Source organism: Microchirus variegatus (genome assembly GCF_963457635.1).
Source record: "Microchirus variegatus genome assembly, chromosome: 9".
In the NCBI taxonomy this organism is placed as follows: Eukaryota; Metazoa; Chordata; class Actinopteri; order Pleuronectiformes; family Soleidae; genus Microchirus; species Microchirus variegatus.
The window spans coordinates 5,851,767-5,866,119 of record NC_139810.1 but is presented as its reverse complement, the minus strand read 5'-3'; the positions used below and the strand labels follow the sequence as shown (position 1 = coordinate 5,866,119).

At 46.9% G+C, this 14,353-nt stretch overlaps 1 protein-coding gene across 1 annotated transcript in view; it reads left to right on the top strand.

Moving 5' to 3' along the window:
• The window catches only part of fgd (faciogenital dysplasia), a 105,369-nt gene that overhangs the window by 74,425 nt on the left and 16,591 nt on the right, over positions 1 to 14,353 (top strand). The window contains exons 5-7 of the mRNA XM_083894679.1: positions 10,730 to 10,819; positions 12,735 to 12,871; positions 13,917 to 14,073. Coding sequence (XP_083750805.1) covers positions 10,730 to 10,819; positions 12,735 to 12,871; positions 13,917 to 14,073 — 384 coding nt within the window. The remainder of the gene's footprint in view (positions 1 to 10,729; positions 10,820 to 12,734; positions 12,872 to 13,916; positions 14,074 to 14,353) is intronic.

The window sequence follows — 14,353 nt, the reverse complement described above, 5'->3', positions numbered from 1 at the left end:
GTTCACATACAGTATGAGGAACGTTGTGTAGACCACATGCATTCACAACAGCGAGAGAACGTCCAGAACATTCCAGTCCAACATCATGTGGGCCTTCAGAAGACGTTCCAATGACTTTTGCAGACATTTGCGTTGTCACGTACGACTCCATCTAGGGTTGGGTACCATTCATAATGGAACCGATACAGTACCGGTATCAGGAATTCGGTACTGGTACCTAATTTTGGTACTTTTGGAATATTTTTCAGTTGTAAAACAAAGTACTACTAGCTACCACTGCTAGTGTTGGTAGCTGATGCAGAAGGCGTCACTCTCCGTGAGTCAAAAACGGCTACATTTTTCAGCTTTTAAATAAATTTGGTACTGGTACCAAACGGTACTTCATTTCAGTACTTTTAAAATGTGTTTCAGTTAGCAGTTACCACACTCTTGTTTCAGTTACCAATGTCAAAAAATTCCAACATTCTTCAGTTTTTAAATAAATCCGGTATCGGTATCTGGAATTCGGTACTGGTACCTTATTTCTGTACTTTTAAAATGTTTTCAGTTGTAAAACAAAGTACTACTAGCTACCACTGCTACTGCTAGCGTTGGCTGATGCAGCAGTCGTCACTTTCCACAAGTCAAAAAAACTGCAACATTCTTCAGCTTTTAAATAAATCCGGTATCGGTATCTAGAATTTGGTACTGGTACTTTATTTCTGTACGTTTAAAATGTTTTCAGTTGTAAAACAAAGTACTACTAGCTACCTTCTTCTTCAGTTTGACCAGGTGTTTCCCGCGGCCCGCCTTGCATTTCATGTCGCAAATATTACATAGAGCGCTGTCTGTTTGTGTGAAACGCAGCCACACTTTCGACCGCTTTTGGCTCGCCATTATTGCTGTCGCGCTCTCGTAGTCTCGCGACGTGTAGCGCTACCTGGAATTCGGTACCGGTACCTTATTTCGGTACATTTAAAATGTTTTTCAGTTGCAAAAACGAAAGTGCTACTACCACTGCTAGCAGTGCTACTGCTAGCGTAGATAGCTGTATGCAGCAGTCGTCACTTTCCACGAGTCAAAAACATGGGGTGCATTCATCAGCTTTTAAATAAATCCCGTGTTTGACCAGGTGCTTCATCAGGTTTGAGCGAAATGCAGCCACACTTTGGACCGCGTATTCTCACGCTCTGTCCCAGACATTCCGAGTACCGAAAAATTTGGCACCAAGTACAAAAACTACCAGCTTTCGGTTCACCAACCCTAACTCCATCTGTCAATTTTTGGTAAACATCTGGAGAACAGTGCAGGTCTGATAGCAGCTACAGTCTATTTGAATGCTTAAACTCTCAAATGTTAATATTGATGGTCCACACCCACAGCTGTTTTGGGGTGTGTGTGTGTGTCTTTTTATTTGTATGTGCCTGCTTTGACATGTTGACGGCTCTGTGCTGACAATCTTGTCACAGAGGATGTGGGTTTTCAGTGATGTGCGTTGAAAGAGGATAAGAGAGAGGTTTGATGCCTTTTTTTTTTTAAATCATTCACTTTGCAAACAATGAACATTCTGTGTTTTGCTTTGACTAGAAGAAGCTGAATTTCCCACCACAGCCTCAGAGTTCTGTGGAACGATAATACGAGGCTGTGAAGGCTGGATAGTGATCACTGAGTCACTTTAATAAGAAGTGTGACATATCTGCGCAACACACTGCAGCTTTCTATAAAATGCAGGTACAGTGCGTAGGTTTTCTCCAGGTTCTCCGGTTTTCTCCCACAGTCCAAAAACATGGTGGTTTAGATAAATTGGACACTGTAAACCAGGGGTTTAAAAGTTTTGATACCTGAGGGCCAATTTAGGAACCCAACATTGGACTGAGGGCCGTCAAAGGAAAAAAACCCAGAAAGAAATCCCATTTGTAATAATTTTAATGACCAGATTGCAGTTCTACAGTTTACACTTATTGGTCTGTATCCAGTTATGTCCAATAAACGTATAACAAGCTTAGTAGCTCCTGGATTAAAACTATCAACTGTAATTCGTTGCGGTCCGCCAGAAATGTTTCTGTGGGCCGCCATTGGCCCGCGCGCCGCTATTTGCAATGCTGTAAACTGACCGTAGGTGTGAGTGTATATGTCCCTGTGATGCACTGTCCAGAGTGAACTGTACCTTTTGCCCTATGTCGGCTGGAATTGGCACTTGACCCTCAATACCCTCATGTGGATAAAGCACTAGAGGATGAATGAATTAATGAGTAAACAAAAGTTAATAATGGAGGACATACAGCGTTTTGTTAAAGAAACAAAAATGAATCTTTCTATCCTAACGCACAGCATATTTAAAGATATAGTATGTAAGATTTCTGCATTACACTATATATGCGTGTACCACCTAGTGGTACGTGAGCTTCCTCTGGTGGTACTGTTGGAATTTTTGACTGGAGTGTGTGAAAAATGAAACAAATAACTACAAAATATAGATAATAATCTCGCTCCATCTTAATTTAATGTCACTGTACCGGTGTGTGAAGTATTATGTGAGGAAGAAGAGGATGATGAGAAAGTGAATTATCTTATTGGGAATAAATAAATCTGCCTCCTGTGAATGAAAGTACGAAGGTTGAGAACCACTGGTTTAGAGGCTTCATCTGGGTTTGAAAATCCCAATCCCATATATATCCACTAATTTGAATGTGAATGGAACTAAATGAACAGCTAGTAATCTGTATAATGTCACCTTTCTCCCACTGCTGTGTGTGTGTGTGAACCCACATTGCTGTAATAAGCTGAATGTTTCATGACCCCGATGCGTGTTCTGTGTCACTGACATCAGCAACATCGTGTTGGTGTTTAACTCTTTAAGGAACTACTCAACCCTTTGGTTGTCCACATGTTAAGTCACTATATCTCATTGAAAAATGCATCAAGATGAACTTGACCTGAATGAGCCATCTTTACTGTTTGATATATATATATATATCGATTGTTATTGTTATCATAAGTGGATAAAAAAATGCAAAGAAATAATTTTTCCTTTGCTTTTTTTCTTGGTGCGTACCTTAAAGGGTTAATCATTCTATCCAACCAGACAGAGACGTTCACAGCTTCAGCTAATAACATACATCAGTGTCATAGGTAACCACCGGCTGGACTGTGTGTGTGTGTGTGTGTGTGTGTGTGTGTGTGTGTGTGTGTGTGTGTGTGTGTGTGTGTGTGTGTGTGTGTGTGTGTGTGTGTGTGTGTGTGTGTGTGTGTGTGTGTGTGTGTGTGTGTGTGTGTGTGTGTGTGTGTGTGTGTGTGTGTGTGTGTGTGTGTGTGTGTGTGTGTGTGTGTGTGTGTGTGTGTGTGTGTGTGTGTGTGTGTGTGTGTGTGTGTGTACACACTCAGTGATCCTGTGGATTTTGCTGAGTCATGTCTCGAGCAAAAGCGTGGAGTCAGCGCTATATTCTTTAGTCTATGAAAAAGAGACAAAAAAAAACAACCCAGAAATAACTGCTGACTCTTGTACTGCAGGCAAAGTTTATTTATAAACCCAAACTGTTATACCAAGGACAGACTATTTTGACCTAATTAACAACATAAATAGTGGCAAGAGTCACTTTTCTGCCTAGATTTACTGACGTTTCTGTAACTTAACCTCCATAATGAACACGGGGGAGCTAAAGCTAATCTCTGCTAACAAAACTGTAGGCTACACTGTGGACAAGCTAGTCGCCGGACCATCGCAGGACAAACGTGTTGAGACACAATGGAGACAAACGAAAGTTACGAATGTAACTACGGTTCTATGAATCCTGGATGACCGCCAGAGGCGGTGCTTAAAGCACTGGATATCTCCACCTCGCGCATGCGCATTTCGAGTACCTAATATCAACATAGTCACTTGTGACCCTCCCCGTGACACCGGGAAGGCTATAACTTCCGGTGTCATCGGAGGCTCAGTTCCCAGAATCTTCTCGCGAGAACACAAGGATTCTGAGTGACTGGACGCTCTGGCGGTCATCCAGGATTCATAGAACCGTAGTTACATTCGTAACTTTCGTTCTATTTCATCCTTACTGACCGCCAGAGGCGGTGCTTAAAGCACTGGATGACTCATACCAACAAGGTCACAAAGAATCCGACACCCACCTCACTCATCAGAGACAGTAGAGCTCAGACGCAGGATCACATCCATCGGATGGGGAGCAGCGACGTTGACACGATAAAACCGTGCAAATGTGCCAGGCGACGTCCATGATGCCGCAGCACAGATTGACTCCAAGGGCACCCCTCTCAGCGCCGCCCATGATGTAGAGACACTTCTAGTGGAGTGGCACCTCACCCCGGATGGCGGGGGGCAGCCACTGGCCTTATAGGCTTGCATGATGGCATCGACAACCCAGTGGGACAGCCTCTGTTTGGAAAGTGCACAACCTCTGTTAGGGCCACTATGACACACAAACAGCTGCTCCGACCGCCGTATACCGGCCGTAGCAGCAACATAAGCCTCTAGTGCCCGGACCGGGCATAGCAGCTCCGACCTACCCTCCTCAGACAGGGAGCCAAAGCGTGCGAGCTGAATAGGCTGGTTGAGATGCGTACGTGAAAGCACCTTGGGCAGGAACGCCACATTCGGCCACAGGACCACACCTGAACCATCAGGGTTCCATCGCAGGCAGGTATCAGCCACTGACAGGGCATGTAACTCCCCGACCCTCTTCGCGGAGGTAATGGCGAGCAGAAAAGCAGCCTTCATAGAAAGCCATTTCAGCTCCACTTGGGTCAGAGGCTCAAAGGGAGGTGACCGCATGGCCTCCAGCACCAGGGGCAAGTCCCATGCTGGAGCCCTCAGGGTCCTTGGAGGACGCAGCCTCAGTGTCCCTTTAAGGAAGAGGGACACCAGTCTGTGGCACCCTACTGTAGAACCCTCGACCATTTCATGTCTGGAAGAAATAGCAGCTGTATAGACTCTCAAAGTGGAATGAGAACGACCACGATCCAGCAGAGACTGCAGAAACTCAAGAACAGTCGCCACAGAGCAACGCACTGGGTCTTCTGTCTTATCCCTGCACCAGTCAGAGAACAGCTTCCACCTGTTCTCATACTGAACCCGGGTAGATGGGGCCCTGGCGTTCAGAATAGTACCCCTGACTCCCACAGTACATTCCCTCAGTAGAGGGTCGGGCCCTGAAGCGGCCAAACCCAGAGCTGGAGGCGACCGGGATCCGGATGCCAAATCTGACCCCGCCGCTGCGAAAGGAGGTCCTTCCTGCAGGGGAGGCGCCATGGGGAGCTGCAGCAGAGGCTGCGCAGCAGTGGAAACCAGAGTCTCCCTGGCCAAAAGGGGGCCACCAGAAGGAGTCTGTGGCCCTGCAAAAGCACCCGCTGGAGCGTAGGAAGAATCAGGGGCAGTGGCGGGAAAGCATACAGTGGTCTCTGCGGCCAATCGTGAGCCAAAGCGTCCTGGCCGAGGGGGCTGGTCACCTCCATCCAGGAGAACCAGAGGGGGCAATGTGCCGACTCCGCCGAGGCGAAGAGGTCCACTTCCGCCCTGCCAAAAAGACCCCATATCATCTCCACCACCTGCGGGTGGAGCTGCCACTCCCCCGGTGGGAGCTTTTGTCGTGACAGAAAATCTGCGACCTGGTTCTGTTCCCCCGGAATGAAGACTGCTCGCAAACTGGCCAGGCGGGGATATGCCCAAGTCAACAGGCTCCGAGATAGCCGGAGTAGTTGTGCAGACCGGGTGCCCCCCTGGTGGTTGATCTGGGCAACTGTGGACCTGTTGTCCGATCGAACAAGCACATGTTTGCCTTCCAGTTGAGGCAGAAAGTGAACGAGTGCCAGTTGCACAGCTTGGAGCTCCAGTGTATTGATGTGCATGTGGTGCTGGGCCGGCCACCGACCCTGGACAGTCCTGCCCTGCCACACCGCGCCCCACCCCGAGAGGCAGGCGTCGGTTGTGACCACCTCCCGGCGGGATGGAATAGTTCCCATCGGTACGCCCATAGACAGAAACTCCCTCTGTCCCCATGGGGACAGAGAGAGGAGGCACCGCCGAGACACCCTGACCTTCCGGTAACCGTGCCACTTGGGGTCCAAGTGGAGGTTGTTCAGCCACGTTTGAAGAGGGCGCAGAGACAGCAAGCCCAAGGGAACGACAGACGAAGCAGCGGTCAGCTTTCCCAAGAGCCGGAGGAACTGAATAAACGGCACCATCCTGCCAACCCTGAAGAGGGGGAGGCGGAGGAGGCTTATATCGTCCACACGCCGAGGTGCCAGAGAGGCCATCATGGCTACCGAGTCCAGAACCATCCCCAAGTATATGACCCGTTGGGATGGGTCCAGGCTGCTTTTTTGAAAATTCACGTTCAGGCCCAGCCGGCCCACGTGCATAATTAGCCGGGCTGTATCCTGAGCCACCTGGGGTCGGGACGGTGCGCATACCAGCCAGTCGTCCAAATACGGCAGGACCTTCATGCCCTGCTTCTGCAGGGGTGCCAGAGCTGCTGCTACAACCCTGGTGAAAACTCTCGGGGAAAGGGAGAGACCAAAGGGAAGTACCCTGAACTGAAAATGCTGTCCGCGGAAGGCAAACCTGAGGAAGTGCCGGTGGTGCAATGCAATTGGGACATGGAAGTATGCGTCCCTCAGGTCGACAGTGGTGAACCACTCTCCCCTGGCAACCACACGAAGCGTGTCTGACACAGTCAGCATATGAAAAGGCAGAACCTTCAGGAACCTGTTGAGTCCCCTCAGGTCGAGAATGGGACGGAATCCGCCATCTTTCTTCGCCACAAGAAAGTACCTTGAGTAGAGCCCCCCGGGACGTAGCAGAGGGTCCACTGGTTCGATTGCGCCCTTGGCCAGGAGGGCAGACAACTCCTGACTTAGAGCTAAGGCCTTCGCCGGGTCGCTGACAACAGTCATATTGACCCGGCCGAAGGCTAGGGGCCGGCGTCGGAACTGCAATTCGTACCCCCGGGTCAAGGTGGAAACCACCCACGGGTCTGAAGTACAGGCAGCCCAGTAACTGAGCTGCTGATGGGAAAAACATCCGACGGCCGGCCCCGCACCCCTAGCGCCTGCCCCCCCGGCCTCCGGAGGCTCTGGGGGGACGGCGGATAGGCTGCGGCGCACGAGGCTGCCAAGACGGCAGGCGCTCAGGGGCCCGAAACCCGTCAGCAGGTTGCTGAGCAGGCCGCTGAGACCTCCGTAGGCCACCAGCAGGTGGCTGAGAGTGCTGCCGGGGAACAGCAGCGGGGCCCCTAGACCTGCTAGGAGTGGAGACTCTTCTGCGAAGGCCAGAAAGCCGCTGCCTGGTCTGCGTGGCCTGGGCCGCCCTCTCCAGTGCTTCCAAGGCAGCTGGGCCAAAAAGATCCCCTGGTTCCACTGGCACAGCACGAAGAACCTTCCTACATGATTCAGACAGGGGCGACTGAGCAAGCCAAACCTGGCGGCGAGTCTGGACAAGAGTGGACATTGTCCGTCCTAACTCTCTCGACATGAAAGCGAATGCCTGTAAAGAGGCATCGCTTAGACTCTGCAGTGAAGGATCCACTTGAGCCTGTTGCAGAGAGGTTGACAGGCTCAGCAGTAGATGGGAGAGGGAGTTCCCAATACGACCCATACGTGCTGCCGCATCATAGGCCTTCGAAAGAAGGTCGTCTGTGACCCTGCACTGTGGTCGGGGACATCTGGCATCCGGCCTCAAGGCCTCATCAGGAGCCAAAATGAGGGAGGCAATGGCTGGCTCAACGGACGGCATACGCCCCAGCCCAACCTGTGCTGCATCCTGCATGGCGGCTAAGGTTCGGGCATCTGAGGTTAAATGAGAAAGTGCCCTCGTGTCCCTCCAACAGGCATGAAGCTCCTTCAGGTATTCCCCTGAAGAAGGAACAGTGAAAGTGGTCGGGGCAGGGTTGCGCCTGAAGAAGGCGCTAGCCTGCGCCGAGTCAGTCTGCGGAACGTCAAGCTGTAGGCGAGCAAGAGCCATACGCATGATGGCCCCCATGGAAGTGTCTGCTGTCCCCTGCAGAGAGCTCTGAACCGAAGAGCAAGAGGCCTCCCCCAATGTGCGGGAGGCATCGTCCTCTGTAACAGCCTCATGGAAGAGACCGGATGAAGCGGCCAGTGATAAGGCATCATCAATCATAGGCGCATTCTCCGAGGGAGGGCCAGGCTGTAGCCCAGCCAGCACCCCAGTAGTCCCAGGCTGAAGGGCCAGGAGGAGCGACTTCATCTGCTCCATGTCAGCCGCCAAACCGTCCACCTTGGAGGACAGCCCGCCCCTCCCCTTTTTCTTGGGGGGGGCACCTACCACCGCAGCTCCCTCACGCCGACGCCGAGAACGGTCGGGTTGATGTGGGGGGAGACCGGTTAAGGTGGAAGGGTCGTCAGTCATCGCCCGCTCCATCTCCGCCACCCTAGCCACCTTTAGCCCCCAGGGCAGGAGGCCACAGTTCATGCAGGCGCTTTCAGTGAGGCCCTCCCTCAAATGCTCGAGACCGAGGCAAGGAGGGCAGTGGTCGTGACCGTCCTCGGGAACAAGAGGAGCCGCACAGGCGACACAAGGATGGGCCATCAAGAAGGCAGCCGAAGCAGCGTTGCTGGGAATGGGAGCGAACACACTGCCTACACGCAAACGCTGTCGCCAACAGAATATAACCAGGTTATAGCGTTACCGGGAGCGGGAACGAAAACACTACCGTCACCGGTATGGTCAAATAAATAAATAACGCGGTAGCCTAGCACCGCTAACGCAAATCAATATCTGCAACGAGTACTGGGAGCGGGAGCGAACACACTGCCTTCACCAGCAATCGGAGGTGACAAGTACAGTAAACAGGCGGAGCGCACACGCTGCCGCAAACAGAAATGACAGATTATAGCGTTACCGGGAGCGGGAGCGAAAACACTACTATCACCGGTAAGGTACAGACAAATAAATAATCAAAGCGGCAGTCTTAAACCGCTAATCTTCTGCAAAATCAATAACGCTACAAGCGCTGGGAGCGGGAGCGAACACACTGCCCTCACCAGCAATCGGAGGTGACAAAGTATAGAAACAGGCGGAGCGCAAACGCTGCCGCCAGCAGAAATAACAAATTATAGCGTTACCGGGAGCGGGAGCGAAAACACTACTATCACCGGTAAGGTAAAGACCAATTAAATAATTGAAGCGGTAGTATTAAACCGCTAACGCAAAATCAAAATGCTATGAGCGCTGGGAGCGGGCGAGCGAATACACCGCCGTCACCAATAACTACGGCGATAAAGCATATCAATCAGGCCGAGCGTGAGCGCTGCTGCCAATAGAAACAATAAATGATAGCGTTACTGGAGGCGGGAGCGAGAACACTACCGTCCCAGTAAGATACACAGAGCGGTGTTTTAGAACCGAGCAAGCTAACGGCTAACACACCAACTCGATAACCCAAACATTGAGAGCAATGAGGACAGCGAACGCTGGGAGAGGGCGCGAACACGCTGCCTTCGCCAACAAACACCGACACAGACCTGCTACTCTCTTCTGTCGTCAGGTTTCAGATGATCAGCTGGCCACAGCCTCTGGAGGACGGGTTCCCCGCGGCTCCGACTGTCGTCGCGAAGCTGCACGCGGCCAGCTGTAAACGAAGTTTTTCCTTTTTTTTTCTCAGCACAAAGTGCAAGACGGTACATGCGCAGTGAGAAGATTAAAGGAACTGAGCCTCCGATGACACCGGAAGTTATAGCCTTCCCGGTGTCACGGGGAGGGTCACAAGTGACTATGTTGATATTAGGTACTCGAAATGCGCATGCGCGAGGTGGAGATATCCAGTGCTTTAAGCACCGCCTCTGGCGGTCAGTAAGGATGAAATAGAACAACCATTCACTCTCACGTTCACACCTGTGGTTTGCATGTTTATGGACTGAGAGGAAGCTAGCTAAAGTACCTGGAGGGAACCCAACATTCAAACCCTACACAGAAAGGCCCTCAGTCAACAATGCTAGCTGCTAGGTGCTAGCCACTATCTGCCGTGTGACCCCATTTAGGTAACGTATCATATTATTTTAAGTAAGACTAACTTAAGGCATGTTATTTAATAAACCTTAAGTGAAAGGGGAAAGGAATCTGTCAATTTATTTAGTGAAATATAAATAAGTCTCTCATTTAACTCAGTTGTACTGGTTAGGGTAAGCTAACCCTGGGCTAATATGTGTGATTATATCTGCTTTAAAGAAACTGCAAATCATTTAAATCATACAATTCCATTCAAATTACTTTAAATAGACAAAATATCTAATATATTCACTGACAAAATCAACAGAGGTGGAAAAAGTAGTACAATTTTGTACTCAAGTAAAAGTACCAATACTATGATGAAATATTTCTCCAGTGTAAAAGTAGTCATCTGAAATGTCGGTCTTCATTGTGCTGAATTTTTATTTTTACTTAGTAACGGATAGGATTTATAATAATAATATAATAGGTACTCAAGTAAAATACAAAATCCTGATTTTAAATTGCACTTAAAAAATACAAAATACACAAAAAAAGTATTCAATACAGTAACTTGAGTAAATGTATTGATTATGTTGACACACTTTGTCTGTTCTCTTTTTGGGTAAATCGATGTACACCCCGTATAAGTCGGTGCTGCAAGATGTAGGGATTTACACTTTGAGTTTGATGTTTTTGTTTGTGTGTGAACTCAAATGTTCCCTTTGTTCGTCTGTGCTTTCACGTCTCAAACATAATCCTTGTTGTTGTTTGTCGTGTTTCCCTCAGTGCTCAGAGGCTCAGAAGCTCCTGAACATCGCCAAAGAGCTTCTCCACACTGAAGAGGCCTACGTCAAAAGACTCAACCTCCTCGACCAGGTACGACACCGCCCGTGTGTGTGTGTGTGTGTGTGTGTGTGTGTGTGTGTGTGTGTGTGTGTGTGTGTGTGTGTGTCTCCCCCGTCCAAATTTCAATCTCCTAAATGAGAACTGTGATCTTAGAGATTGAGATCAGAGCTGGATTAAAAAAAAAAAACAGGCCACCGTGACCCACTGGACAACAAGCACTTCCACTGTCGACGGGATTACTGAGAACAGTGTAAACACCATCATGTGAGAGCATGTGGTTTCTATTTATATTTATAGATGAGCAGCACAAATGTGAGCTTTTACCACTCAGTGTGCTCGTCTGTCACTGACCTTGTCAGGACTAGTTGTCATGGAGACCAAAACCTGGTCCGAATGAAGCAGAACCTCATTTCTGAGGAACTGGTTAGGTTTTGTAAATATTTACGTGTAAATCCAGTAGATTAAAGATGTTTTTGCTCGGTTTATATTTCAAAAGCGTCTTGGTTTTCATGATGATGCCTCTCAGCTTTATGGCCTGGATGACAAACATTAAAACCTCTGTAATGCGCATTAAAACGATTCTATAGGAGTGCGATACAGGATTTTTATTTGCCATTTTTACACGCTCAGTTACAGCAGAAATGTTTTTCATGCAGGCGTCTCCAATCAGCCATATAATAATGTTATTCTTTATTGCTTTTTTTTTATAAAGAAGGTTTGTGAGATGAAAATTGGGCGACGTCTCGCAAACAAAATTATATTCACAATTTTTCACGTATGCCCTCTGCAGTTTAGAGTTCTTCACTTCTGTTTTGTGTGAACACTGTGTGTGTGTGTGTGTGTGATGAGACGTCACTCATGGTGGTTCAGGCTCCTTCCTCTTTGTTGAACTGGTGTGGTGGAGGAAGAGGAGGAGGAGATTCACGGCAGCTGCTCTGTCTCAGAGAAAAAGTGATGGTTTATTTGTTACTCAGGGCTGAAGAACCTCACAGTCTACTTCCTGTTTTTCACACACACACACACACACACACACACACAGACATGCATACACACGAGAGTGACTCCATGGAAACGATCACACTTTTTTTTTGTAGAGTGATGAGTGAAAACATTGCCTAGTTGTGATCACTTTATTTCTTATTGCTGTTTTTGCTATTTTTAATTCCCTATTTATGTCATTTTACATATTTCTGTTGCCAGAAAGTGCATAAAAACCTTTTCATCCAAAATATTATTTGACAAAGTGATTTTTTTTTGATTACCTGATTCATATATTCAGTATTTTCTTTCGACACTGTTGACCGAATACATAAAAGTGGGCACAAGTTTCTGGTTTACCCTTTGAGGCCAATCAGGAAGTAAGAGTAAACTGAATAGCCACCAGAGGGCGACTCGACTAGTTGCAAAAACAATTCTGTTTTTAGTGGAAATCTACAGGAAAAAAAGTATTAATGTTGCTTATTTTATGACGCATGTAAACATTTTCCTGATTGGTTCATGGTCTCATTTGCCAGTTTCAGGTCTTTGATAGAAAATTATGTTAATTACGTTTCCATTTAAAGTAAAATAGACGTAAAAAAGTACGGACTGAAAATCGTCCATTGTCAAATTTGTAAAGAAAAGCTCTTATACGCCAACCTCTAATTGTAAGATGACGCATTAGCCTCTGAATAATTGTAATAACTATAATTTTTTGTAGTTTTTGTATTATTTAACAAATAATTTTGGTGGTTTTGACATCAGTGATTGTCCACAGTTGCTTTACAATTCATCAACTGTACATTGTATAGTTTATAAAGTAAATAACACTTTATTTTACTCCCACAGTAACACTTACATGTCTGTGAATAAACAAAAACATGCCTGCTCCACAGCAGTAGGAGCCAGATTCATGGTGTTTAGTCAGTTTTGTATACAAATAGTGTTGTGTTCTCTCTCTGTGCAGGTATTTTGCACTAAGCTCACAGAGGCTGGAATCCCCCAGGATGTCATTACGGGAATCTTCTCCAACATCTCGTCCATCTACTGCTTCCATGACAAGTTCCTGCTCCCGGAGCTCAAGACACGCATTACTGGAGAGTGGTAAGGAGCAAGCAAGCACCCTTTCCGACACTTACCCGCGTGCAGCATCAGCGGGGGGTTCGTTATTCTAATCTAGTGGTGGATTTGGCTCCTCATGGTCAGTCAGGTCGTTAGTGCTGAGCTGCAGAGTTGTCAGGTTGTGTGTCAGAGATCACAGATTTTGAGGGCATTTCCGTTTTCTTTTCTTTCACAGTAATCAGGAAATGAATCTCCTGTATGTGTGTTATTGTGCTGACGTCAGCCACCTTTGGTGTATAATGACTCCTCTCGAGAGTTGTGTTTAGGGAAATCACCTGTTATTTTGTGGAACCTACAGTATTAAACATGTATCAGCTTGGATGATAAAAAGGCATCTACACAACAAGAGTTGAAGAATAAGAAGGATTAATGTGTGTATATCCACATATAATGAGGTCTGACTATAGAAACATAACCACTGTTGGGTTTAAATCTCTGATTCAAATCTTTTTATAACAAAACCTCATTACCTTAAGTCATAAACTTTAAGGAGATCTATTTTCCCAACATACGCACTCATTGTTTTTGCATTTATAAAGCATTAACATATCACTTAATTTACAGGGAAAGGTGGATTGAGATAATAAGCGTCTTGGCATTGAGTGTCTTAGCAGTGCTACGAGTTCGTCTCATGGGACAAAACAAACATCAGTTAGTTTATTTATTTGTTAGTTTGTTTGTTTTAGGGAAATCACCTGTTATTTTGTGGAACCTGTTGAACATGTAACAGCTTGGATGTTAAAAAATGACTTGAAGTGAGGCATCTACACAACAAGAGTTGAAGAATAAGAAGGATTAATGTGTGTATATCCACTAATGAGATGGTTTGTTTGACTATAGAAAAATAACTTTTAATCCCTTGACATAAGCAACTGTAAGATCTATTTTCCCAACATACACACTCATTGTTTTTGCATTTATAAAGCATTAACACATATCTTAATTTGCAATGCTACGAGTTTGTCTCATGGGACAAAACAAACGGCAGTTAGTTCATTTATTCGTTTGTTTGTTTGTTGTTCTGTAGGAACTCGAACCCTCGTATTGGAGACATTCTCCAGAAACTGGCTCCTTTTATGAAGATGTACGGAGAATATGTGAAGAACTTTGATCGAGCCATGGACCTGGTCAACACGTGGATGCAGCGCTCGTCGCAGTTCAAGAGCGTCGTCCAGAATATACAGGTACTGTTGTCTCCAAGGAAACTCCAAGGTTTTCCAATGACCACACAAACAAGAATTGTTTGACTATTTTTTTATCTCATGCTTAGAGCTGCAACTAATGGTTAGTTTCTTGATTAATCGAGTAATTTGGTCCATAAAATGATGATCGGTGTTGACCAAACCTTGAAATCATGATGTTCTCAAGTGGCTTGTTTTGTCTGCAGTAGAGCTGCAACTAGCTAATCTGTTTTCTCGATTAATCGAGTAATTGTTTGGTCCATAAAATGTCAGAAGACGTTAA